This window comes from Rhineura floridana, chromosome 4, assembly GCF_030035675.1.
Source record: "Rhineura floridana isolate rRhiFlo1 chromosome 4, rRhiFlo1.hap2, whole genome shotgun sequence".
In the NCBI taxonomy this organism is placed as follows: domain Eukaryota; kingdom Metazoa; phylum Chordata; class Lepidosauria; order Squamata; family Rhineuridae; genus Rhineura; species Rhineura floridana.
This window is the reverse complement of record NC_084483.1, coordinates 36,133,048-36,158,784: the sequence shown is the minus strand read 5'-3', so window position 1 is coordinate 36,158,784 and position 25,737 is coordinate 36,133,048. Positions and strand designations below refer to the sequence as shown.

Genomic DNA, 25,737 nt, shown 5'->3' with positions numbered 1-25,737 from the left:
GCCCACCCTTAGTTAGCACTCCTAAGTTACATATGTCCTTAAATTTTTCTGAGCTTCCTCCACAGAATATGATTCCACACACCTCAAACTACTTTATAAATTCCCCTAGCTAGAAGCAATATCCCCAACTATTCAAGAGAGGAAAGAATAGGGGGGAATGTGGATTTTGGTGTATGCATAATTCTCACAGTCATTGGGAATATCATGGAATAGTAATCAGTAACCTTCAGAATTAATGGAACACAGTCATTCTGGAGCCAAACAACAAGCACTGGCCTCATTCTTGATTTAACAAATATTTAAAATCTGATTATTGCAAATATTTTAGCTACCTTCCTCATCTGAGATATGCTTGAACACATCACATATGTAAAAAAAAATCACATATTTCACGACTTAGTTCGACTAGTGCCCAATTACTTCCAACAGTTTCATTTTAGACTAAATTTCCGCTTAATTATGAACACTCATTATGTTTTAAATCAATCTAACTTGAGAACTTACTGAAAAATACATATAGCAGTGCCAGTAAGCTCAGTGCCACTGCTATTCCAAGTTTTGCATCCAAGGTGAACGCAAGCAGTAAACCAAGGCCTCCACACAACAAAAACGTAAGGAACACAATAAGCCAGGAAAATTGGAACAAAGGTTCAATCTGCTGCCCAGCGAAAGTTTTCATTTCATCTAAAAAAGAAAAGAGAAAATAATAAACAGAAATTCCCACAGGCAGCTCTGTATAATTACATTAACTCCCTTCCACAGTAGTCTACCTTTAAAAAAAAACACTTCTCCATCATACCTTCTATTATTCTTTTGACATGAGGAAAGCATAATTAAATAGGAATGACTAAAAGGTATGTGTGTGCTCTATGTTCAACATTTTTAAACAAACTGAAGTTTATTCATCCTCACACAAACTATGGCATATTAAGGAGCATTAGCATCAAGGAAAAAATATTGTAAAACTCTCACGCTCTGAACTGAAACTCTCTTCTACCTGAATCAAATGAACAAGAGGATGCAGGACAAGATCCAATTTCAAAAGAAGAGAGCAACTATATTACAGACTATACAGCTAAGCAACATGACATTAAAGCCAAGTACTTAAATGTTTACCTTCAAGTTTCTTGAGGAGAAAAGATTTCCCACTTCCCCATTGGGCATACAGCCCAACACAGATGGGGGGCTGCATAGTTGGTTCACTAAGAATGTCGGCTAGTGCACTGCTATAAAGATCATAACCGAGCATATCTCCATCAGATTCTGTCGGAGATAAGTGTCCTGCAACACCAAACAGGCTTCATGGAATAAACATGTTATGCATCTGAATTTAGCTTTTCATATATGGGCAAATCATGACCAACCTACTTAAAGCATCCCCTCATTTTCTTTTCATAGGCATATGTATTATTAACAGTTTAATTTTCTTCTTCCATGCTACTCCCAAAGAATGGGACAGCATCTCCTCTTTGAATGCTTAGCCATCCTCCTATCTTCAAAAACAACTCTTTTCCACAAAAGCCTTCAACCCCCCACCCCACAGTATATACGCTCTATACAACCTGCTACCTCCCATGGCTTCCACACTAGGCACTCCTTTATCATCCCCTTTTATGTGCTCATTTGACAATTGCCATCGCAGCAATGTATAGCATTTGGAACACTCTAGAATTCAACAAAGGTTTATCAGAATTCATTTTTGTATAAGCTCTACTGATCCAAAACATGTAGGACAGTTCATAAGTTATAGTACCATTGCAAGTAAGAAGCTGGTTTAAGAACATTAAAACACACAGGCAAATTTTAATAAAGTAAAACAAAAAAACCCAAACAGATCCCTAATCAAGACCAGAATATTACTACAATCTCACTTTGCCTCTATCATATGTATGTGAACTCTTGAGCAAAAGAATTTTAGTATCTTTTCAGGTCTGGTGTGTCTGTTTAACATCTATGTAATTTATACTTTCATTCCAGGCAATGCTCTTCTCAGCATTGGTTGGATTAATTTGTTTTGGTAAGGAAAGGTAACTGGGGGAGAGGATGGGGAGACAGGTTTCTTCTTTCTTCCTCAAGCAACTGTCTCATCTTCATAGGCTCACAGAGCTAATGGAGAGGCTGTGCTGAGGAGAGGTAGGTTAACGGAAGGAAAAGGTTGTCTACGCTGAAGGGTAAACCCCACCACGCACACTCCTCAGCTTGCAGGCAATGCTGCCTTGGTTGTTTGCTCTCCGCAGCTTTGAAGTTTGTGGATTAAAAAGAAAACGCATAATACTTACTAGCTCCAAATATTTGAGTTAAAATGCTTTTCTGGTGGCTGCAGTCAATGTTGTAGGGTGTCTCTCCAGCTTTATTGGGCCTGTAAAGCAGTCTACCATCTTTAGGATTTCTTAAAAGGAGTTCTGCAAGTCTGCGGCTTCTTCCACGAATAGCAATATGAAGTGGAGTATCTCCTTTCTGCAACAGTCAAAGTGAATGAGCAAGGATGTAGCTACTCCATGTTACTTACTCAATAGTTGAAATGCCAAGTTCCCTTCTATCCCATCCTCATTCCCCTGAAATAGGACTTTGCCTTAGGTGATTAAAAGAAAATAACCTGTCTCCTCAGTTTGTACAGTTTGGTTCTGAAAAAGGAAAATCCAAATAGTCAATTTTATTGAATCTCTGTTTGATAAGTTCTCCTCTTCCGAACAAGCATGTTTAATAGGTCTCTAACTCGATATTGTTTTCAATTGCCCTTTAACAGAGGACAATGTGCCCCTGAAAGGCTGGCTTAAAGCATTAAGTACAATAAACTGAAATAAATACAGTGGTTGCCCACTAAAGTGTCTACCTTGTCTACAGCAGAAACTTTAGCTCCTTTGTCAAGTAGAAGCTCAACTATTTCAATATTTCTCATCTTGGTGGCCTTTATAAGAGGTGTTTCTCCATCCTAAAAGCACAAAGAGAAAGATATTTTGTAAATGCCTTAGGAATAAGTAGACACAGGATTTCTGGCAGCAATTAATTTTGTACTCGGGAACAGCTGCATATTTTTTGGATTATAAAATTAAGTACCCACCCCCATCCTAAAAGTTTGAGGGGGTAACCATTTTAATTACATCAAAAGATTTTGTTTATCCTTGGGGCCACATTTGGTAGCCTATCTTGATGTTTCTCAAGGCAGATACCAAGTATCACATAATGAAGTTCAGTTATCCCTTAACACACTTCAGCACTTTCTTGAATGCAAACTCAGGGTGATTGAAAAGTGGTATTTTCCCCATGCTTTGAATTATTTCCTTTGCAGAACTTCTAATTTGTTTTAATGACTGTGAGTGCATAGTTATTTCTAATTAAAGAGAAGTAAAGGTGTTGCTCTTTTATGCAATAGCTTCTCAAAAGCTATCCTGAGCTACCACTGGAAGGAAGGGCAGGATATAAATCTAATAAATAATAAATAAAAGGAAAATTGCCTTCGTTTCAGTGCTGAAGTATGTGCATACAGCTGTTCTAAATGCATTTCAGTTGTTTACTATATTGATTTTCTATTTTAAAAGTGATGGGGAATGCTGGAGCTATGTTACAAAATGTACTTCACAGGCTCCCTAACCATACTTTTAAAAGGAAATTTTGCACAGAAAAGCAATTCTGAACTGACTAGAATTGCACTAAAGTATACTCACCTCTAGTGAAGACAACCTTTTTAACTGTACCACCATATTCAGCAATACAGAGAAGAGCAAAAAAGCATTAATTGGAAGATAAATCATGAAATTGCTATCTTTACAATCAAAACCATGACATGATATATTTACCTTTGTACATATTTCAGTATCCGGATTGCACTGCAAGATATCTCTTACCATTGTAGCATTTCCTTTCTCAACAGCCCAATATAAAGCAGTTTTATTATCCTACAAAGAAATACACAACATCTTTGATGAGCACTTTAAATTCAGTTGGGTTAACTTCATAAACCATGTAAGATGTGGCATATATTTAAGTACTATATAGTAAAGCAATAAAATTCAGAATGGAAAAAAGGAAACTTCTTTAAGTCAGATAATGCATCAATTGAGTTGTAGAGAAAAGTAAATTACATAGTGTTTGGCTGAAATTAGGATTAGTATTTGAAGGATTTTTCTTCATAACACAAGAAGAGCCTGCTGGATCAGGCCAGTGGCCCATCTAGTCCAGCATCCTGTTCTCACAGTGGCCAACCAGGTGCCTGGGGGAAGCCCGCAAGCAGGACCCGAGTGCAAGAACACTCTCCCCTCCTGAGGCTTCCGGCAACTGGTTTTCAGAAGCATGCTGCCTCTGACTAGGGTGGCACAGCACAGCCATCACGGCTAGTAGCCATTGATAGCCCTGTCCTCCATGAATTTGTCTAATCTTCTTTTAAAGCCATCCAAGCTGGTAGCCATTACTGCGTCGTGTGGGAGCAAATTCCACAGTTTAACTATGCGTTGAGTAAAGAAGTACTTCCTTTTGTCTGTCCTGAATCTTCCAACATTCAGCTTCTTTGAATGTCCACGAGTTCTAGTATTATGAGAGAGGGAGAAGAACTTTTCTCTATCCACTTTCTCAATGCCATGCATAATTTTATACACTTCTATCATGTCTCCTCTGACCCGCCTTTTCTCTAAACTAAAAAGCCCCAAATGCTGCAACCTTTCCTCATAAGGGAGTCGCTCCATCCCCTTGATCATTCTGGTTGCCCTCTTCTGAACCTTTTCCAACTCTATAATATCCTTTTTGAGATGAGACGACCAGAACTGTACACAGTATTCCAAATGCGGCCACACCATAGATTTATACAACAGCATTATGATATCGGCTGTTTTATTTTCAATACCTTTCCTAATTATCCCTAGCATGGAATTTGCCTTTTTCACAGCTGCTGCACACTGGGTCGACATTTTCATCGTGCTGCCCACTACAACCCGAGGTCTCTCTCCTGGTCGGTCACCGCCAGTTCAGACCCCATGAGCGTATATGTGAAATTAATTTTTTTGCTCCAATATGCATAATTTTACACTTGTTTATATTGAATTGCATTTGCCATTTTTCCACCCATTCACTCAGTTTGGAGAGGTCTTTTTGGAGCTCTTCGCAATCCCTTTTTGTTTTAACAACCCTGAACAATTTAGTATCGACAGCAAACTTGGCCACTTCACTGCTTACTCCTAATTCTAGGTCATTAATGAACAAGTTGAAAAGTACAGGTCCCAATACCGATCCTTCAGGGACTCCACTTTCTACAGCCCTCCATTGGGAGAACTGTCCGTTGATTCCTACTCTCTGCTTTCTGCTTCTTAACCAATTTCTTATCCACAAGAGGACCTCTCCTCTTATTCCATGACTGCTAAGCTTCCTCAGAAGTCATTGGTGAGATACATTGTCAAAAGCTTTTTGAAAGTCTAAGTACACTATGTCCACTAGATCACCTCTATCTATATGCTTGTTGACACTTCAACATAAGGCCTTCAGAAGCCACCACAAAAAAATGGGCTTGCACATTCTTTCACTATGTATTTAGCCAAATGGAAAGAAAAACCTGATCTAAACACCATACAGCCACCAAATCTAGATGTTTGGGATGTGCGTTAGAACAAAGATTAATCTTTTGCTGATATTTGCTTTTTAAAAACTTTATTGAATGTACAATGACTACAGTCTGTAGTGCCACACCTCCAAACCTGGTTCAAGAAATTAGATAATACTTATTTTGCCTTCAGAAAAAAGCCAAAATATTTTTGCTCAGCCTAACTTCACAGTTGATTCTATATTCAACATCAGCTGCTGCCCTGATCCACTGACAAATAGCCACTGCTGTCAGAAGCTGTATTGACAGTGTACAGATTTCTGAATTCTGATCGCATCTCCTTTCCATGACTGAGTAAAAGCAACAACAGATTTTTGGTTAACAAGTATACATAAATATGGTATGCAAGTACTTCTTGACTCACTGAATTACACCCACTAGTAAATGCATGGAAGTAAGCTTGGTGCAATGCCCAGAAACAGCAGGATAGAGAACGGATGATGTTTTACAAGATCACATCAAAGATACCTGGTTTTACAGTTAGCTTAGGAGGCAGCAACTATAGAATGCTCAGGAACAAAATAAGCATATTTATGTATCATGTTAAACTGCGCAATTCATTCAAGTTGCAAATAAAGATTAGTGGTTTTCAAGATGTCATCTAGAAATATGCTTCCTATTCCCAAGAGATCCTTTTGAAAATGATACATGAACAGTGGCATTTTCAAAATCATAAAACTCAAACAGAATTACTTACCTGCCCTCTAATGTCTATATCTGCATACTTATGAAGCAAAGCTCTCACAATTTCAACATGACCACCTCTGACAGCTCCAATCAGCACAGTATCTCCACTCTGCAATTAAGACAGAACACAGATTTTTCCCATTTCTGAATCAATGCCTACATTTAAGGTATTCCCAAAATAGCTTTCTATACTTTGCTATAAGTATAAATCAAACATGAATGAATGTATGCACACACACCTGCGTGTTATCAAAACACTTACTTACCCTATCAGGAATATTCACATAGGTTCCTGCATCTAGGAGGTCCTGCACAATCTCAGTATGCCCCTCCTTTGACGCAATCATCAAAGCTGTGTTTCCATCTTTATCTGTTAAATTTACATTTGGATTCCTTTTCAGGAGTTCTTTTACTGAATCTGTAAAACCACCTTTTACTGCTACAATAAGTGCCGTCATAGAATTCTGGAGTGGGGTAGGGAACAGAACACAAAATGGTTTTTATTATTAGCCTAACTAATCAGTATAGAAGGAAATGTTCCTCAACCACCAGAGTTTATTTAAATATCTTATTTATATTATACCTTATTTCAATATCATTCACTTCCAAAACATCATTCCATTCTATTATTAATTTTTAGGTGGCAGCAGCATGGAAAAATCACACATAGCTAGGAACATCTGCACCCCATAACAGTCCAAATAAACAGATACTGAAGCCCCACACTCCCATCTCTTGCAGTTGTGATTGAAAGAGTTGCAAAGTCCTGCAAGGGCCTCAATGAGATTCAGGTCACAGCTTCAAAATCTGCTGTGGATGGAGAGGTAAACCTTGATTACGGCTGATGGTTAGTGAAGAGAGAACATGATCATGAGCCCCAGTTCAGATTACAAGCTAAACCGAACCCTGGCTTGGCTTAGATCAGCTCAGTGCAGCAGGGAAAAGGAGATAAGAAGAGCAAAGCAGCAGCAGGCTCCTCTTAAGGAGCCCACATGGTCATGTGCTCTGTGAGCCAAGGTTTGGTTTAGCATGTCATGCAAACCAGGTGATCAAGAAGAGCTAAACAGAGACAAATTTAAAAAGAGGTTAAAAAGTATTAGGAAAATCACAGCCAGAGTCACAACCTGCTGTCAAGTCTTTTAGAGGGTGTAGATGGTTGCAGGGGTGAAATGGGATGGGAAAGTGCCCTTCTGTGAACTTTCTTATATTCACAGTTCTATCCAAGCAAATAGGTTTCTTTCAAGCCTAACTGCATTGCAGGGGTGGAGTTTTCAGCATGGGTGTCAGAGATCAGAACAGAAGGTTTAACCCTTTCCTCTTCAAATGGAAGGGTGGGTATACATTTAATAAATAACAACAACAACAACTATGACTCTGTCCTGAAATTGCCACTGCAATATTGAGGGCAATAAAAGGCTTTTTAAAAGCCTGTTTTTTGTTTTGTGTGTATGTGTGTGCATGCGCGTGCCGTGATTGTCAAAGATCAGAAGGAAAGGGTTAATTCTGACAAATGCCCCAGTGTGACAATTCAGCTTGGAAGAAGCCTTCTATTGGGCAGGGGGAGGACGGAATGCTGTGGACATCAGAGAAGTGTGGAACTGTGTGCCCCCACAGGCACCAAACTGGCAACACCAGTGCTATACAATCTAGACTGTCACCATAATCCCCTTCCCTGCAAGCAGCATTTGCTGCTTTATATTGGAAGCCTATTAGACTAACCATATGATATTTTTTGAAAGTACTCACAGCGCCTTCTTGATCGACATCTGCTCCCATATGCAGCAAATATTTCACACATTCCAGATGACCTTTTCTTGCTGCCCAGATCAGTGGTGTAGTACCATACTGGAGAATACATTTTACACATATTAGCCAAATTCCAGCTTTGTTTCAAAAACTGTACATCTGCTTCAGTTTATGAATGGGGAGAAGAGGGGTGTCTTGCTAGTAAGTAGAGGGATTTTAAGAGGAAGATTTGAAATAACTTCTCAGCATAATGCAAGAACATAGCAGAAGACCTCGCTGACACAGAAATGTGAGAGAGAAGTTAAAAGTATAGGTATGGGAGATCTGAGGAGTGGCAAGACAAAGGGTATATATTGTGGACCCGGAGAGAGAGATAAAATCATAGCTAATTCAATAATCATACATGGGGAAGGAGAGGTGGGGACAACATGGAAGGTGATGTAACACACCAAGTGGTCAGTACCTGCCAGCCCTTAGGTAACCTTAACTAAGAGTGCCACTCTAATAATAGTTTATGTGCTATCATGAGACAGATATATAGCCTGTTAGCTCTTATAAGGAGACTCACAAATCTGCTTTCATATTTAAAGTGTTCTAATTATTATAGCAGCCTTCCCCAACCTGTTACCCGCCAGATATAGCTGGATTCCAACTCTCTTCTGCTCCAAACAATATAGTCCATGGTCAAGGATGATAAAAGTTATACCCTAAAACATCTAAAGGAAGGGTGCACTAGAGCTTAGCAAGCTATTAAAATACCAATGAATGATTGCTCAGAGTATTCAAATAGAATGGTGCATAGGTAAGTTTACAAGGGTTTCCGCCAAAGTGGTTTTTAAGTTAGAAGTTTTAAAAAATATCTTTATGAATTAAAATTAATAAACTTAAATTCAATTTAGTGAAACAGAGCTTGGGATACCATCTCAATATTTTTAATCGTTTTAAATTCTTAAGGTAATGAGCTAAGCTTGAACTGAAAACAAAAAACAGCTTACCTTGTCAGAGCAGTTGACTTTAGCTCCATATTGCAATAAGAGTTGTACTATGTGAGAGTGACCTCGCCCTGCTGCCCAAATTATTGGATAGACACTATATTGCTGAGATGAGAAAAGATCTTAAATTGTAAGAATGAAAGCATATGTATACATTTTTCTTTTCAAGCCTTACTTAATCCACAGTGCTACAGACAAACATAATAGAAGAGGTATAAAACTAAACTGTGTGATCTGTCCCCATCCCTGGAATCCAGTTCATTTAACCAGGGTAGCACTACAGACAACATGAAAGTATGAAATCCAAGATTCAAGGGGCAATATCCAGCTGTTCCTACCCACCAGCAAAATGGACTCCCACTAGTGAAATGGGGCTTCTCCTCCCCCCTCCCGCACCTGATAAAGCTCCCCAAATCTGCTCTGGAGGGACCTTTCAGGGCTGATGGGGAGGATTGCAAGGGTAAAGAGAGGAAGATGTCCCACTGCATGAATGGAAATCCATTCATGCAAAATTGAATTTCACTCATGATATCCAATTTTCTATACAAAGTTCTGACAATAATGAGAATAAGATTTCTATAATGCAATACTCCATAAACATGAACAATGAAAGCTCAAGAAAACATATAACAATATATCCGAATGGATAAAAGAACTGAAAAAATAAAATTATTCTTCTTTTGGAAAAACCAACAATATGAACACTTTCAAACATGACTATGAAATATACCCAAGAGCCTTGATCGAACCAGGAGACTGGTGCATAGAAGCAGGCTGTGGAGAGGAAGCTGGAAACCACTTCAACTCCCATACTCCGCTAGATCTGACACAGCTGTTTCAACACAGCTGTGCCAGAGAGGACTGAGGCTTGGCTGCCAGAGTAGCCTGAAGATGCTGACTCAGCTCCTATTGCATACAAGAAGGCAGCTTGGGAGGAAGAGCAGCAGAAAGAGGAATAGCACTATCAAAAGGAGCTTTGATACTAACACCTAGAGAAAGCCTACACAAGGTAAACTTAAGGTGGGGACTGGTGATACAGAGGTCAGTAGGTAAAGTAACAGCACAATCTGGACATGGGAGAGACCCTGGTTGGAGGGAAACGGGCATGTAAAACATAGTATAGACATTAAAATTGTACCATTAAGCCTCACAGGACCCTATATGATGAGAAGAGACTCAGACCTCATCTAGCAAATGAGTAAGAATCTCACCAAGTCTCCTCTGAAAATCTGAGTAGACTTGGGATTCAAAGGATCCTTATACACTGCTGCATCCTACAGGGGCTTTAAAGTAGGACATAAGCGTCTGTGTGTGCAGTCCATACTTTTTTGTATTATGATAATGTTCAGATGTGCATCATTACAGCTAAATCAAGGTTATTATTTTAACATTACACTGTATATGCTTGCAACCATACCTCCACAACCATACTAGCATTTTTATTTTTAAAAAAGTCTCGTGAGGTTTAAAGGCCCTTCATGTTAATTTTACACAAATTATCAGTGAGTAGTCCTAGACAAAAAAGTTAAAAGGAGAACTTTTAAGTCACTTCCCTTTTGTTAAAGAGCCATCCAAACAGCAACCTAATTAAGAATTCTTCCCCTGCCATCACCACTACAAAATGGGGGAAGGAATTAAAACAACTTACCAGGCCAGTGATGTTTGGGTTTGCTCCTCTTTCAAGAAGCAGCTCAGCTACTTCAGTACAGCCTTTGTAGCATGCCCACATAAGGGCTGTCCATCCTCCCTACCATAGGAAATTGTAACATGAATGGTTTTAAGATATACTTTCAACATGTAAATAAAAGTTTGTGATGCATAGTTGTGAACCTAGTCCCCTGAGTGCCAGCGTTTGTTAAATTACTCTTGATGCTGAACAATGAAATCAAGACATATTCATCCACATAAAGTACTTTTAGCTGCAAATTCCCAGAAAGTGCTCTAGTTCAGGAGTGGGGAACCTGTGGCACTCCAGTTGTTGCTGGATCACAGCTCCCATCATTCCTGACCATTGGTTCTGCTGGCTGGGGATGATGTGAGTTGGGGTTCAAAAACATCTGGAGGGCCATGGGTTTCCAAACCCTGCTCCAGTTGCAAGTTAAGACAAATTCAACTGCCTTTACTACCTACATAATAATTGCCCATAGTATTTGTCCCTCAGAAATCCATGTACAATGCAAATTCATTTCTAGTCAATCATGTCCATAATGCTCACAAAATACTAGGTTCTAAGAAGGAAACCCAAAACTAAAGCTCTTCCAAAGGCACTTAACTTTTTATAAACTTTCAAAATGATGGAAGTACTGCAATTGTGGAGAACCCAAACAGTATTTAATGTTTTGAAAAACACATAGCTTCACTGGTGCTGCTGCTTATAGGAAAAAAGCCTACAATATGTAGCTTCACAGTTTTGAAGGACAAAAATATGTCATACCATGTCTCGATGTTCTATGTTCACATTGCAATTAAGGAGCTCTGACACAATAGCAGCATGCCCCTCTTTAGCTGCGGAAATAAGAGCTGTCCAGTTATCCTAAAGTAAGAAAAAAGAAAACTTAATAGACCAGTAGCTAATTAAAAGCAGTTTTCATAAAAAGCAATCATGCTAGCTGACGTGAAGCATTAAACCTCATATCCCAGAGCAAGAGTAGACAATGTGGCACCCTTGAACTACTGTAATATAAACTGCAACTACCACCATCTCTAATCATGCTGGCTGAGAGCAATGGGAACTATAGCAACATCTGGAGGGTACCATTTTGGCTACCCCTGTCATAAGGTATTCACATTATAAATGAATGACAGGGTAGGGAAAATGATAACATGGTACAGTTCTGTCTGTACCTTTTGTGCTCACAACTCTCCAAGAGCAGCACATGGGAGGAAGATCAGCAGAAAGGGAATTGTGTGAGCAAAGTAGTACACTGAAGAGCAGCGGGAGAAGGATTGGGGGTGGGGGGAGAGAATGATACAGGAAGGGATTCGATAATTCCCTCAATACTTACTGCATCTTCCAGGTTGCAGTTAGCACCACTCTTTATCAATTCTTGGACAATTTCTAAATTGCCTTGCTCGGCAGCTAGCATTAATGGAGTCTGACCATTCTGTAATCATATGAAAAATGCAAATATATTGTAAAAAAAACTAATAAATTATTAAGAGCATCTGTACAGATTCCTTTACAAGAATGCTATATACTGTTATTTTATGTTTTGTTTCAAAATAGCATATAAAGTGATGCTTTTAAAGAAACAAACCAAAGTTGTAGTACATCTCTTTGAAACATAGAAGGATGGATCCATTGTTACACGTTTTAGCAGAATATAGGGTCATTATTTATTGCTGTGGAATAATGGTATTGTACAAATCTTCTTCTTGTTTTTTCTTTATACTCTACTGTAAATATGTTCCGTCTCATCCAAAAAGAACTTCTGATCAATCAAACATTTTCTTTGATCATAAAGAAAGCTTTTTTTTTTTTGCTATACTGTAATAGAACACCAGCCTCCTTGAGAATTCTGATGATCTTATAGGTTTTTTCATCTACTTTTCCATGTGTACACCTGAGGGAATATTGACAAATGTATATATATCACTTGATATGTTTCCACCCAATGATAATTAGTTGAACATTGTGAACAACCTCCATTTAAAATTATTGTAACTGAGATTAACAGTAGTGCTCAATCTGTGACAAATTTTCATACATCCAAATCATCACAGTTGATGACTACGAGGAGTGGGAACTACTGAGCAGCATGATTTCTTGAAGTCAAAATGAAAAAATCAGGTTTTCCACATAAATTTTGCATTTTTTACTGGAAACAAATTATAGTAAAAAAACAAAAGTGCACTTCTTGAGAACAAAAGGAATGGGAAATACAATGGGACAGTGTTTAGCCATAATTATGCTCTTAAAGCTAATTAAGCAGGAGAGGCACTGAAGAGGAAAAATAGCTAAGGCTGAAACTCTATGGACTTGGGGCAGGCAAACGTTTTTCACTTGAGGGTCACATTTCTGTCAAGACTTGAATAGTGCTGATATGTGGAGCCAGAGCCAATCATGGGAGGAAGCAGAAACAAAAATGTTCTGAATTAATTAATCCAGAATAAAGACACCCTTCTTCACTTTCACAATGGATCTCTCGTATTAAAATATTTATTTATTTATTTTATATCCCGTCCTTCCTCCTAGCCCAGAGTGGCCAACAAAAGCACTAAAAACACTTTAAAACATCATAAAAACAGACTTTAAAATACACTAAAACAAAACATCCTTAAAAACATCTTTCAAAAAAGCTTTGAGGACATCTTTTAAAAAGGTTAAAAACATATTGGGTTGTTTAAAAAAAAAAAAAGGTTTAAACACACATTAAAAAGCAATTCCAACACAGACGCAGACTGGGAGAAGGTCTCAACTTAAAAGGCTTGTTGAAAGAGGAAGGTCTTTAATAGGTGTCGAAAAGATAACAGAGATGGCGCCTGTCTAATATTCAAAGGGAGGGAATTCCACAGGGTAGGTGCCGGCACACTAAAGGTCCATTTCCTATGTTGTGCAGAACGGACCTCCTGATAAGATGGTATCTGCAGGAGGCCCTCACCTGCAGAGCACAGTGATTGACTGGGTATATAAGGGGTAAGATGATCTTTCAGGTATCCTGGTCCCAAGCTGTATAGGGCTTGGTGCACCAAAACCAGTCAGCAGCACCTTTTGTACACCAAAACTAGAACCTGGAACTTGGCCTGGTAGCAAATGGGCAGCCAGTGCAATTCTTGCAGCAGCAGGGTGACATGTTGGCAATACCCTGCTCCAGTGAGCAGTCTCACTGCTGCATTTTGCACCAGCTGCAGCTTCCAGAGGAACCTCAAGGGCAGCCCCACATAGAGTGCATTACAGTAATCCAGCCTAGAGGTTACCAGTGCATGGACAACAGTAGTCAGGTTATCCCGGTCCAGAAACGGCCACAGCTATCTTACCAGCCAAAGCTGATAAAGTGCATTCCTAGCCATTGAGGTCACCTGGGCCTCTAGCGATAAAGATGGGTCCAAGAGCACCCCCAGACTACGGACCTGCTCTTTGAGAGGGAGTACAACCCCATCCAAAGCAGGCAACTGACCTATTATCTGAACTCGGGAACCACCAACCCACAGCACCTCCGTCTTGCTAGGATTCAGACTCAGTTTATTGGCCCTCATCCAGCCCACCACGGAGTCTAGGCAGCAGTCCAGGGCTTGCACGGCCTCTCCCGATTCAGATGTTACAGAGAAACAGAGCTGGATATCTGCTGACACCTTGCCCCAAATTGCCTGATGACCACTCCCAAGGGTTTCATATAGGTGTTAAACAGCATAGGGGACAATATGGTATCCTGCAGCACCCCACAGCACAACTGCCAGGGGGCTGAAAGACAATCGCCCAATGCTATTCTCTGAAAACGACCCTGGAGATAGGATCGGACCACTGTAAAAGAGTGCCTCCAATACCCAGCTCACCAAGATGGCCCAGAAGGATACCATGGTCAATGGTATCAAAACCCGCTGAGAAATCAAGTAAGAGTAACAGGTCCACACTCCCCCTGTCCTTCTCCCAATAAATGTCATCCATCAGGGCGACCAAGGCCGATTCAGTCCCATAACCAGGCCTGAACCCAGACTGGAATGGGTCAAGATAATATCCTATCCAAGAAAATTTCCTATCCTATGCAGGGTACCCAGGAGTAAACTCCATTTGATGAAGTTTCTCATGAATAAATATACAGAGGATATATTTTTTATTGTTTGGGGTACAACAGATCAATACAGTTTCTGATCTCAAAAACAAGTGAAAGCAATTCCTTTCTGACTTTAGCGTGCTACACACAGACAGACAGACAAACAAAACTGAAACCTATCAATTTGTTCTCAGAAAGCTGGTGGAAAGACTTCTTTTCTCAAAGTTATATGGCCAGTAAAAAAGTTAAAAACATCAGTTTCTTTTTATCAGATAAAATACTGCCCCTTCCAATCTTTCTGCAACTATATAGCAAGAGGAGGAAAAGCCAGGAACAATAAAGATGAAACAAAAATAAAGAAGAGAACTCTGATAGGATGGAAGAATGAAGAAGCTTCAGGGGGACATAAAATGAGGCCCTGGCTTCATGCTGCCCACCTGTGCTATACACACTTACATGGGCACAATCCCATTGAACTGAATGGGGTTTACTTCTGAGTAGACAAATATATGATTGCTCTTTTAAGACCCAGCCTTAGCAAAACATTTGGTCTGATCTTTCACATGGTTACTCAAAAGTTGGTCCCATTTGAACTGACTCTCAAGTAAAGAATGCTTACAACTGCAATTTTCATTTAATATACAGTAAGATCTGAACAGGGTGGTTCATGTCTGATGCTATTGGAGGTTGCCAATTCATGGGGTTGCCATAAGTCATAATCGACTTGAAGGCACTTAACAACAAACACGAGAACACAGATATTCAAATGAATTCATACAGTGTATCCCTCCTTTCCTCCAAGAAGCCCTAGGTGCCATACACAGAGTCTCCAAGAAGAGCTTGCCTAGATTAGTCCTGCTTAGCTTCAGATAGGAAACTATATCCAAATCAGGAAACGTGTGCCAGTTTGTAAAAGAGGACATGTATGTCTATTGACCTAACTAAGAAAAGTGCAATGAAAAGGAAGTGGTAGCTCATCTCTTTAATTTATTTATTACCCAGATACTATCAAGAATCAACAAAGCTTTGAGAAATAAACTTAGTTAATATTATGTATGTCAATATGAACAAAAAATGACCTTTACCTATGAATCCTGCAATCAAAGCTTAATGTTCTTGGCCTACATATAAAGATTTTTTTTTTTAAAAAAAATCGAATTCATACCCACACTGCACAAGGCAGCATGTATTTATTATTAGCGAATAGTAGCGAATGTTCCATTCCTGGGCAAGATCTTGGAATGAGTGGTTGCTGCCCAGCTCCAGGCGCTATTGGATGAAACCGATTATTTAGATCCATTTCAATCCAGTTTTAGGCCCGGTTTTAGCACCGAGACAGCCTTGGTCGCCCTGTACGATGACTTATGTCGGGAGAGGGACGGAGGGAGTGTAACTCTGTTGATTCTCCTTGATCTCTCAGCAGCTTTTGATACCATCGACCATGGTATCCTTCTGGAGAGGCTCGTGGAGTTGGGAGTTGGGGCAATGCTTGGCAGTGGTTCCGCTCCTACCTGGCGGGTCGTCTCCAGAAGGTAGTGCTTGGGGAACATTGCTCGACACCGTGGTCTCTCCAATGTGGAGTCCCGCAGGGGTCAGTTCTGTCCCCCATGCTTTTTAACATCTACATGAAGCCGCTGAGTGTGGTCATCAGGAGTTTTGGAGTGCGTTGCCACCAGTATGCTGATGACACGCAGCTCTATTTCTCCTTTTCATCTTCTTCAGGTGAGGCTGTCAATGTGCTGAACCGTTGTCTGGCTGCGATAATGGACTGGATGAGAGCTAATAAACTGAGACTGAATCCAGACAAGACTGAGATGCTGTTGGTGGGTGATTTCTCTGATCAGATGGTGGATATGCACCCTGTACTGGACGGGGTTACACTCCCCCTGAAGGAGCGGGTTTGTAGTCTGGGAGTACTCTTAGATCCTTCCCTGTCACTCGAGGCTCAAGTAGCCTCGGTGGCACGGAATGCGTTCTACCAACTTCGGTTGGTAGCCCAGCTACGTCCCTATCTGGACAGGGAGGACCTCACCTCAGTTGTCCATGCTCTCGTAACCTCTCGATTGGATTACTGCAATGCGCTCTACATAGGGCTGCTTTTGAAGACGGTTCGGAAACTACAGCTAGTGCAAAACGCGGCGGCCAGGCTGATAACGAGGACCAGGCGGTCCGAACATATAACACCTGTTCTGGCCCACTTGTACTGGCTACCTATATGTTTCCGGGCCAGATTCAAAGTGTTGGTTTTAACCTATAAAGCCTTATACGGTGTGGGACCACAATACCTCCTGGAACGCCTCTCCCGATATGAACCTGCCCGTACACTACGTTCAACATCGAAGGCCCTCCTCCGAGTTCCGACTTATAGAGAGGCTCGGAGGATGGTTACCAGAACCAGGGCCTTCTCAGTGGTGGCCCCTGAATTGTGGAATAGTCTTCCCGTTGAGGTGCGCTTGGCACCGACATTGCTATCTTTTCGGCGCCAAGTTAAAACCTTTCTCTTTGCTCAGGCATTTTAGTTTAATATGTTTAATTTGATTTTAGATTTGTGGATTTTTATATATATGTTTTTGTACCGATTTATGTGATTTTATTGTATATACTTTCTGTTGTACACCGCCCAGAGAGCTATGCTAGTGGGGCGGTATAAAAATTTAACAAATAAATAAATAAATAAATAAATATTTAAAAAAACTATTCATAAAAAAATATTAGGAATTTATCTTACCTCATTCCTCTCATCCACATCTTTGCACTTCTCAAGAAATGCCTTCAAAGCTGGAACATTTTCTTCTTCCACATATGTCACCAAACTCTGAGACACCAGACTCGCCATTCTTGGTCAAATTCCACAATGCCAGTTATCTATGTTAACAAGACAAACAATTTTAACGTGTCACATTAAGTTTTTGCACTGTGCCAAATAATTTCTATTGTATTAAAATTGTTTTGGGTGCTCCATAGAATACAGAAGCAATACAGTCCCCATCCAGGAGATAAAAATCTTTATTTGCATATAGGAGGTGGTGAGTATTCTGAAGAGACAGAGAAGCACGTTCATGAACTGATAGAACACGCAAGGATGGGATAAGAGACCTTCCATAAAAAAGCAGAAAAACTGTGTCTGTGATGGTTCACTAAAAACTCTGTTTAAACAGTGGGCCACTGGCCCTTGAGTGTTTTTAAAAAACAATCTCAACCCCAAAACTCAAAAGCCCAGCATTTTGAGTGTACCGCCATGCACTTATTCAGTTCAAAACAAAACATGTGTATTTTTAACACAGGAGGATTTCAACATAAAATGGATTGGTGCAGTAGCCCAGTGGTAGAGCATCTGCCTTGTACGCGGAAGGTCCCAGGTTCAATCCCCAGCATCTCCAAGTAGGGCTGGGAAAGACTCCTCACCTGAAATCCTATAGAACTACTGTTAAATCAGTGTAGACAATGCTGAGCTAGATGGACCATTGGTCTGACTTGGTATGAGGCAGCTTCCTATGTTCCTAAATCACCCTACAATGGTACTTAGTAAGTGGGACCTATCATAAAATGTTGCAGTGTAGAGTGGTCCTGATCAGCTTTCCAGGTACTCCGCTGCATTCTCCACTCCCACCCCCTCAGTTTTCTTTCCCCACACACACACGCAGTCAGCATTCTGTGCCCACGAAGCATACTTAGGCTACAAATCCAATATATACTTAGCTGGGAGTGTCCCACTGAACCCAATGGAGCTTACTTTTGAGTACACATGTATTGGATTGCAGCCCTAGTCCTCAATGGTTCTCTAACTTATGTGTGTTTTTTAACCAGATCTTTTGTACTTCTGTAAATAATCTTGCAGTTCTCCCAAGCCTTCTGATACCTCCCTCTTGTGCATGAACAGTGTTGCTTTGGCTATGCTAGGATCAGTACTCAAAACGACTTCCTTCCTATTAGTACATAAGGGGGGACCTCCAACATAATATTTCAGTCTATCCATGGTGTGCACATGTCACCTGATCTTGTGTCTGAGGGCCTGAAAAAAAACAAAGGTTAGCATCAAAGACAGGAGTCCCTGCTCTAACCTAGGCCTTACTTTAAAAATGTGCATTTCCCCCCCTTACTTTTTGAACATTCAGAAGAGAAACTGGTCTTCATACAAGTCAAAAGAACATAAATCTGCATCCAACTGAGTGCTTGCTTTAGCCTGTGAGGAGATCACAGAAGGCAATTTGCTGCAACCTGAGAGGTGAGGGAATGGGAATCCAAACCAGTCTCAGCCCTACCTGATTTGCAATATTTTATTTCTTTATTTATTTATTATTTGATTTATATCCCACCCTTCCTTCCAGTAGGATCCCAGGGCGGCATTAATATTAACAATGGACTACAGTACTCCCTTTCAGCACAGCACTCTAATCTGCAATAAGGGCAGGTGGCAGGGGGTGGAGGGATCCTTGTAGTGGGTGATTCGATCATTAGGAACATAGACAGTGAGGTGTGTGATGGGCGTGTAGACCGCAAGGTGTTTTGCCTGCCTGGTGCGAAGGTTGCGGATATCGCCCGTCGTTTAGATAGTTTGGTAGACAGTGCTGGGGAGGAGTCAGTGGTCGTGGTGCACGTTGGCACCAACGACATGGGGAAATGCAGCCGTGAGGTCCTGGAAGCAAAATTTAGGTTGCTACGTAGGATGCTGAAAGCCAGGACCTCCAAGGTGGCTTTCTCTGAAATGCTACCGGTTCCACGCGCCGGACCAGCCAGACAGGCCCAGCTTTGCAGTCTCAATGCGTGGATGAGACGATGGTGTCGGGTGGAAGGGTTTAGATTTGTTAGGCACTGGGGAACATTTTGGGACAAGCCGGGCCTGTACAAAAGGGACGGGCTCCACTTGAACCAGAATGGAACCAGACTGCTGGCACTTAAAATTAAAAAGGTAGCAGAGCAGCTTTTAAACTGACTGAGGGGGGAAACCCGACAGGAGCTGAGAAAGGTCCGGTTCGGAATAAACCTCCCCCCTGGGATAAAAACCAAAGAAATGATGAAATTTTAAAAGGGGTAGGCCTAGAAGTAGGCATTGTGAGAGCAGGGGCACAGGATATAAATTCAGAAGAGCAAAATTACCACAGGCCAAACCACAAGTGCCAAAGACACTTGAAGAGAGACACTGCTTACAAGTGCCTGTACGCTAATGCTAGGAGCCTCCGAACCAAGATGGGAGAACTGGAGTGCTTGGTCTTAGAGAGCATTGATATAGTGAGCATAACGGAGACCTGGTGGAATGGAGAAAACCAGTGGGATACGGTTATCCCTGGATATAAACTATATCAGAAGGACAGGGAAGGACGTATTGGTGGCGGAGTCGCTCTATACGTGAAAGAAGGCATTGAATCCAGCAAGCTCGAAACCCCAAAGAGGCAGACTCCTCCACAGAATCGTTGTGGGTGGTGATACCATGCCCCAGGAGGGACTTAATACTGGGAACGATCTATCGTCCCCCTGATCAAAATGCTCAGGGAGACCTTGAGATATGAAATTGAGGAAGCATCCAAACTAGGAAATGTGGTAGTAATGGGTGACTTCAACTACCCGGACATAGACTGGCCGCATATGTGTTCCAGTCATGACAAAGAAGCAAAGTTTCTAGATATTCTAAATGACTATTCCCTAGACCAGTTGGTCATGGAACCGACCAGAGGGACGGCAACCCTGGACTTAATCCTCAGTGGGGACCGGGACCTGGTGCGAGATGTAAGTGTTGTTGAACCGATTGGGAGCAGTGACCACAGTGCTATTAAATTAAACATACATGTAAATGGCCAATTGCCAAGAAAATCCAACACGGTCACATTTGACTTCAAAAGAGGAAACTTCACAAAAATGAGGGGATTGGTAAAAAGAAAGCTGAAAAACAAAGTCCAGAGGGTCACATCACTCAAAAATGCTTGGAAGTTGTTTAAAAACACTATATTAGAAGCTCAACTGGAGTGCATACCGCAGATCAGAAAAGGTACCGCCAGGGCCAAGAAGATGCCAGCATGGTTAACGAGCAAAGTCAAGGAAGCTCTTAGAGGCAAAAAGTCTTCCTTCAGAAAATGGAAGTCTTGTCCGAATGAAGAAAATAAAAAAGAACACAACTCTGGCAAAAGAAATGCAAGAAGACAATAAGGGATGCTAAAAAAGAATTTGAGGAGCACATTGCTAAGAACATAAAAACCAACAACAAAAAATTCTATAAATACATTCAAAGCAGGAGACCATCTAGGGAGGCGATTGGACCCTTGGATGATAAGGGAGTCAAAGGTGTACTAAAGAACGATAAGGAGATTGCAGAGAAGCTAAATGAATTCTTTGCATCTGTCTTCACAGTGGAAGATATAGGGCAGATCCCTGAACCTGAACTAACATTTGCAGGAAGGGATTCTGAGGAACTGAGACAAATAGTGGTAATGAGAGAGGAAGTTCTAGGCTTAATGGACAATATAAAAACTGACAAATCACCGGGCCCAGATGGCATCCACCCGAGAGTTCTCAAAGAACTCAAAGGTGAAATTGCTGATCTGCTAACTAAAATATGTAACTTGTCCCTCGGGTCCTCCTCCGTGCCTGAGGACTGGAAAGTGGCAAATGTAACACCAATATTCAAAGAGGGATCCAGAGGGGATCCCGGAAATTACAGGCCAGTTAGCTTAACTTCTGTCCCTGGAAAACTGGTAGAAAGTATTATTAAAGCTAGATTAACTAAGCACATAGAAGAACAAGCCTTGCTGAAGCAGAGCCAGCATGGCTTCTGCAAGGGAAAGTCCTGTCTCAGTAACCTATTAGAATTCTTTGAGAGTGTCAACAAGCATATAGATAGAGGTGATCCAGTGGACATAGTGTACTTAAAAAGCGTTTGACAAGGTACCTCACCAAAGACTTCTGAGGAAGCTTAGCAGTCATGGAATAAGAGGAGAGGTCCTCTTGTGGAGAAGGAATTGGTTAAGAAGCAGAAAGCAGAGAGTAGGAATAAACGGACAGTTCTCCCAATGGAGGGCTGTAGAAAGTGGAGTCCCTCAAGGATCGGTATTGGGACCTGTACTTTTCAACTTGTTCATTAATGACCTAGAATTAGGACTGAGCAGTGAAGTGGCCAAGTTTGCTGACGACACTAAATTGTTCAGGGTTGTTAAAACAAAAAGGGATTGCGAAGAGCTCCAAAAAGACCTCTCCAAACTGAATGAATGGGCGGAAAAATGGCAAATGCAATTCAATATAAACAAGTGTAAAATTATGCATATTGGAGCAAAAAATCTTAATTTCACATATACGCTCATGGGGTCTGAACTGGCGGTGACCGACCAGGAGAGAGACCTCGGGGTTGTAGTGGACAGCACGATGAAAATGTCGACCCAGTGTGCGGCAGCTGTGAAAAAGGCAAATTCCATGCTAGCGATAATTAGGAAAGGTATTGAAAATAAAACAGACGATATCATAATGCTGTTGTATAAATCTATGGTGCGGCCGCATTTGGAATACTGTGTACAGTTCTGGTCGCCTCATCTCAAAAAGGATATTCTAGAGTTGGAAAAGGTTCAGAAGAGGGCAACCAGAATGATCAAGGGGATGGAGCGACTCCCTTACGAGGAAAGGTTGCAGCATTTGGGGCTTTTTAGTTTAGAGAAAAGGCGGGTCAGAGGAGACATGATAGAAGTGTATAAAATTATGCATGACATTGAGAAAGTGGGTAGAGAAAAGTTCTTCTCCCTCTCTCATAACACTAGAACTCGTGGACATTCAAAGAAGCTGAATGTTGGAAGATTCAGGACAGACAAAAGGAAGTACTTCTTTACTCAGCGCATAGTTAAACTATGGAATTTGCTCCCACAAGATGCAGTAATGGCCACCAGCTTGGACGGCTTTAAAAGAAGATTAGACAAATTCATGGAGGACAGGGCTATCAATGGCTACTAGCCGTGATGGCTGTGCTGTGCCACCCTAGTCAGAGGCAGCATGCTTCTGAAAACCAGTTGCCGGAAGCCTCAGGAGGGGAGAGTGTTCTTGCACTCGGGTCCTGCTTGCGGGCTTCCCCCAGGCACCTGGCTGGCCACTGTGAGAACAGGATGCTGGACTAGATGGGCCACTGGCCTGATCCAGCAGGCTCTTCTTATGTTCTTATGTTCATGGCAGTGAGCTACACTGCAAGTTTACAGTACTCTCTCGGCTACTCTGCATTGTGGAGATATAAGTAATTGTAGGGTTGTTGTAAGCTACTCTCTCAGATTCAGTCCAACTCCCAAACGGAAACAGGAGTCTAAGACTTCCAGCCCATACCTCAGGACTGTTGTAAACCACCCAGAGATTGTCCTGCAGTATTCAGTGTGTACTACACTGTAGAACTATCTTGAGCTACGCTATCTGAGTCACAGCCTGTTCGAACAGAGAACATGGGATACATGAACTACATTTGCTTAGGAATTTGCATTAGCAGGGTTATTTTTAAGATGTTTCACACTAAATAAGTACTGAATTAGAAAGAGTAGTAATTATTCTCTTTGTTAATAACTTCGGGAGGAGGTATGAGCACACTGGTGCCCAATCTGGGTTTCTTCACTGATTTCTGTAGGCAGATCAGGGGAAAGGGCTGTACCTTAGGGGTAGAGCTCCTGCTTTGGATGCAGAAATTCCTGGGTTCAATCTCAGGCATCTCCAGATAGGGCTGGAAGGAGCTGCCTGCCTAAAACCCTGGAGAGCCACTGCCAGTTAGCATGGACAATACTGAGCTAGATAGACCAACAGTCTGACTCACGATAAGGTAGCTTCCTATGTTCTTCTCACTCCAGCTCCTGGGGACATTTGAAAAAATCCTGTCAATATTGAGAAAATGACCTATCCAGAAAATTAGATGTTCCCTCTACCCTTTAACTCTACAACAATGTAAGCTCTTATATTATTGTTTACTGATAATGTTGTTCAAAAATGTTATATTGATTACTAACCCAACTACTATTTATTTAAAGACTGAATTGAAACTTCTTTTTTTGGTAGCATTTGTGTTGTCAGACAGCATTTTATGGGCGGTATTCAATCACATAACAGTGCAAAAGGAACAATTTTTGCTTGTGCAAAGGGACTTCCCCTCTTCCCTCCAAACCTTCCCCGTATCTGCTCCAGTGGGTTGAGGAAACTCCAGAAGAGATTTAAGGAGTGCACGGGGGGGGGGGGAGAGAAGGAAAGGAAAGACCCATTGCACATGCAGAACTTGTTCCATTTGTGTTATGCTTTTGTTGAATACTGCCCCATATTTTTCAACCATTTGCGATTGTATTGGTTTTTTGTATGATGTTAGTTGCTTCAGGTTTTTTTTGGACAGAAAGTGAGGTATAAATCTATTATTATTCTGTCCACCTTTTCAGGGATATTCCAGTCTACTTCCCAACCAGTCAATGTTCTGTGGCCACTGAACACAATTACTAGGCTGTTTTACTGGGGGGGGGAATCCCCTCATTTCCCCCCCTAATGATTTTTTGTACTTGTGCAAATATTGTTTACCCTGGGTGTGTTGATACCTCCCTTTTGTGTGTGGCTGTTGACATTTAGGCTACCTAGTATTATGAGAACTGAATTAAAATTAGACTACATGATGATGGAAGATAACAGTTCAAGTTGCAGTTCTTAAGATGGACAGTACTAGGCCACCACTATTTCAGTACTTCCAGATTATAGATCTTATTCCTGCTTGACTTCACAAATATACCTCTGTTCATGAAAAGCCTGAGGCCAGATGCTTACTGACATTTCTGTGGTAAAAAGTCTATTGGGAGAGTGCTACTATTTTTGAAAAGAGCTGTGAGAAAAGTTATATAAACATAAAATGGGAAATTGATATCGAACAGAACATCTAAATTTATACTGGGCAGAACATTTAGATTATAAAGCAAGCTGTGGTGGTGGAAATGTGTTAAGGAATTTTATTATGTAAATCTGAAAGAAAATGCTAATATGATTCCATTTTGTTTGTATTTTGTGCACTAATGATTGTAATGTATACGTATATTTTGTAAGATTACTGTTGTTGAAGATGTCAAACATAAAAAGCTGCTGTCTCTCATATATTCTGAACCTGCATGATTTAGAATGTTTGCAAACAAGTTATGAAATTGTTACATTATGAACGTGTAAGTTGCTAGGAGATTTTTTTAGGTGTCAAGCAACAAATAAATTGAACTAATCATAACAACACCCCAATACAGTACTTCTGGGATATTTAAAAGAAACAATTCTAAAAGACAACCTTAAGTAAGCTAGCTGACATTAGCTAAAGTAAGTTTTGTTTCTTCTTAGGAAATATCCAGCTGCCCCATCGTTAGCAGGGTGGTATAAAATGTCTGGACAACATTCTGCAGGAAAGCAGAAGGAAAAGCATAGATGATCAAATTTGCTGAGAAATTGATTGTATTTATAACTAACAGTTTTCAGGATAATGTTCAACCATATACGTTCTCCCATACAGATTACATTAGTACATTTCCTTTTCAGTTTTCATAATTAAAAGTAGCATTATAACCAACGATGCGATGTCTAAATAATGTTAACCCAGGACCTCTGCCATGTCTTCTTAACTGTGTAAGCATAGCAATACCTGTAAATTTGTATGAACCAGGTTGCAACAAAATGGAAAAACTCAGAGACACCCCCCCACTGAAAGAATGCCTGTATGAAGGTATGTCTAGTAGAAGTGATAGTGCAGCAGTGACTTAATAAATATAGGAAACTGCTTGAACACAACTATAATTTATATTGTGAATTATTTTGGGATAAAATTCAAGCATCCATGAATATTTGTTTAATTTGATTTAGTATCTGTGTTTGTAAAATGAATGTATTATGTCTGCAATTTATGTAATACACATAACAGCTATAAAAAAATTGACACCCTTTCCCCAGCATATCATGGATCTTCCTGTGTGACATCTATCTGAGCATATATTCTCACTTATCCACTGTAGACAGAAATGTTGAGAACAGCAGCAATAACTAGCTTCCATGCTTAGGCCAGGGC

The 25,737-nt window shown here is 40.7% G+C and overlaps 1 protein-coding gene across 8 annotated transcripts in view; it reads right to left on the bottom strand.

Annotated features, from left to right (window-relative positions):
* The window catches only part of KIDINS220 (kinase D interacting substrate 220), a 98,300-nt gene that overhangs the window by 59,599 nt on the left and 12,964 nt on the right, over positions 1-25,737 (bottom strand). For 7 of the 8 annotated variants that reach the window (XM_061622830.1, XM_061622822.1, XM_061622824.1 and 4 more), the window contains 13 exons: positions 17,452-17,588; positions 12,018-12,116; positions 11,447-11,545; positions 10,661-10,759; positions 9,016-9,117; positions 8,021-8,119; positions 6,541-6,738; positions 6,285-6,383; positions 3,798-3,896; positions 2,834-2,932; positions 2,280-2,457; positions 1,117-1,281; positions 505-684 (listed from right to left, as the gene is read on the bottom strand). In XM_061622830.1, the coding sequence (XP_061478814.1) occupies positions 505-684; positions 1,117-1,281; positions 2,280-2,457; positions 2,834-2,932; positions 3,798-3,896; positions 6,285-6,383; positions 6,541-6,738; positions 8,021-8,119; positions 9,016-9,117; positions 10,661-10,759; positions 11,447-11,545; positions 12,018-12,116; positions 17,452-17,559 (1,624 nt within the window). In that variant the 5' untranslated portion in view covers positions 17,560-17,588. Of the gene's footprint in view, positions 1-504; positions 685-1,116; positions 1,282-2,279; positions 2,458-2,833; positions 2,933-3,797; positions 3,897-6,284; positions 6,384-6,540; positions 6,739-8,020; positions 8,120-9,015; positions 9,118-10,660; positions 10,760-11,446; positions 11,546-12,017; positions 12,117-17,451; positions 17,589-24,969; positions 25,076-25,737 lie in introns of all 8 variants that reach the window. The other variant, XM_061622825.1, reaches the window with a different exon arrangement.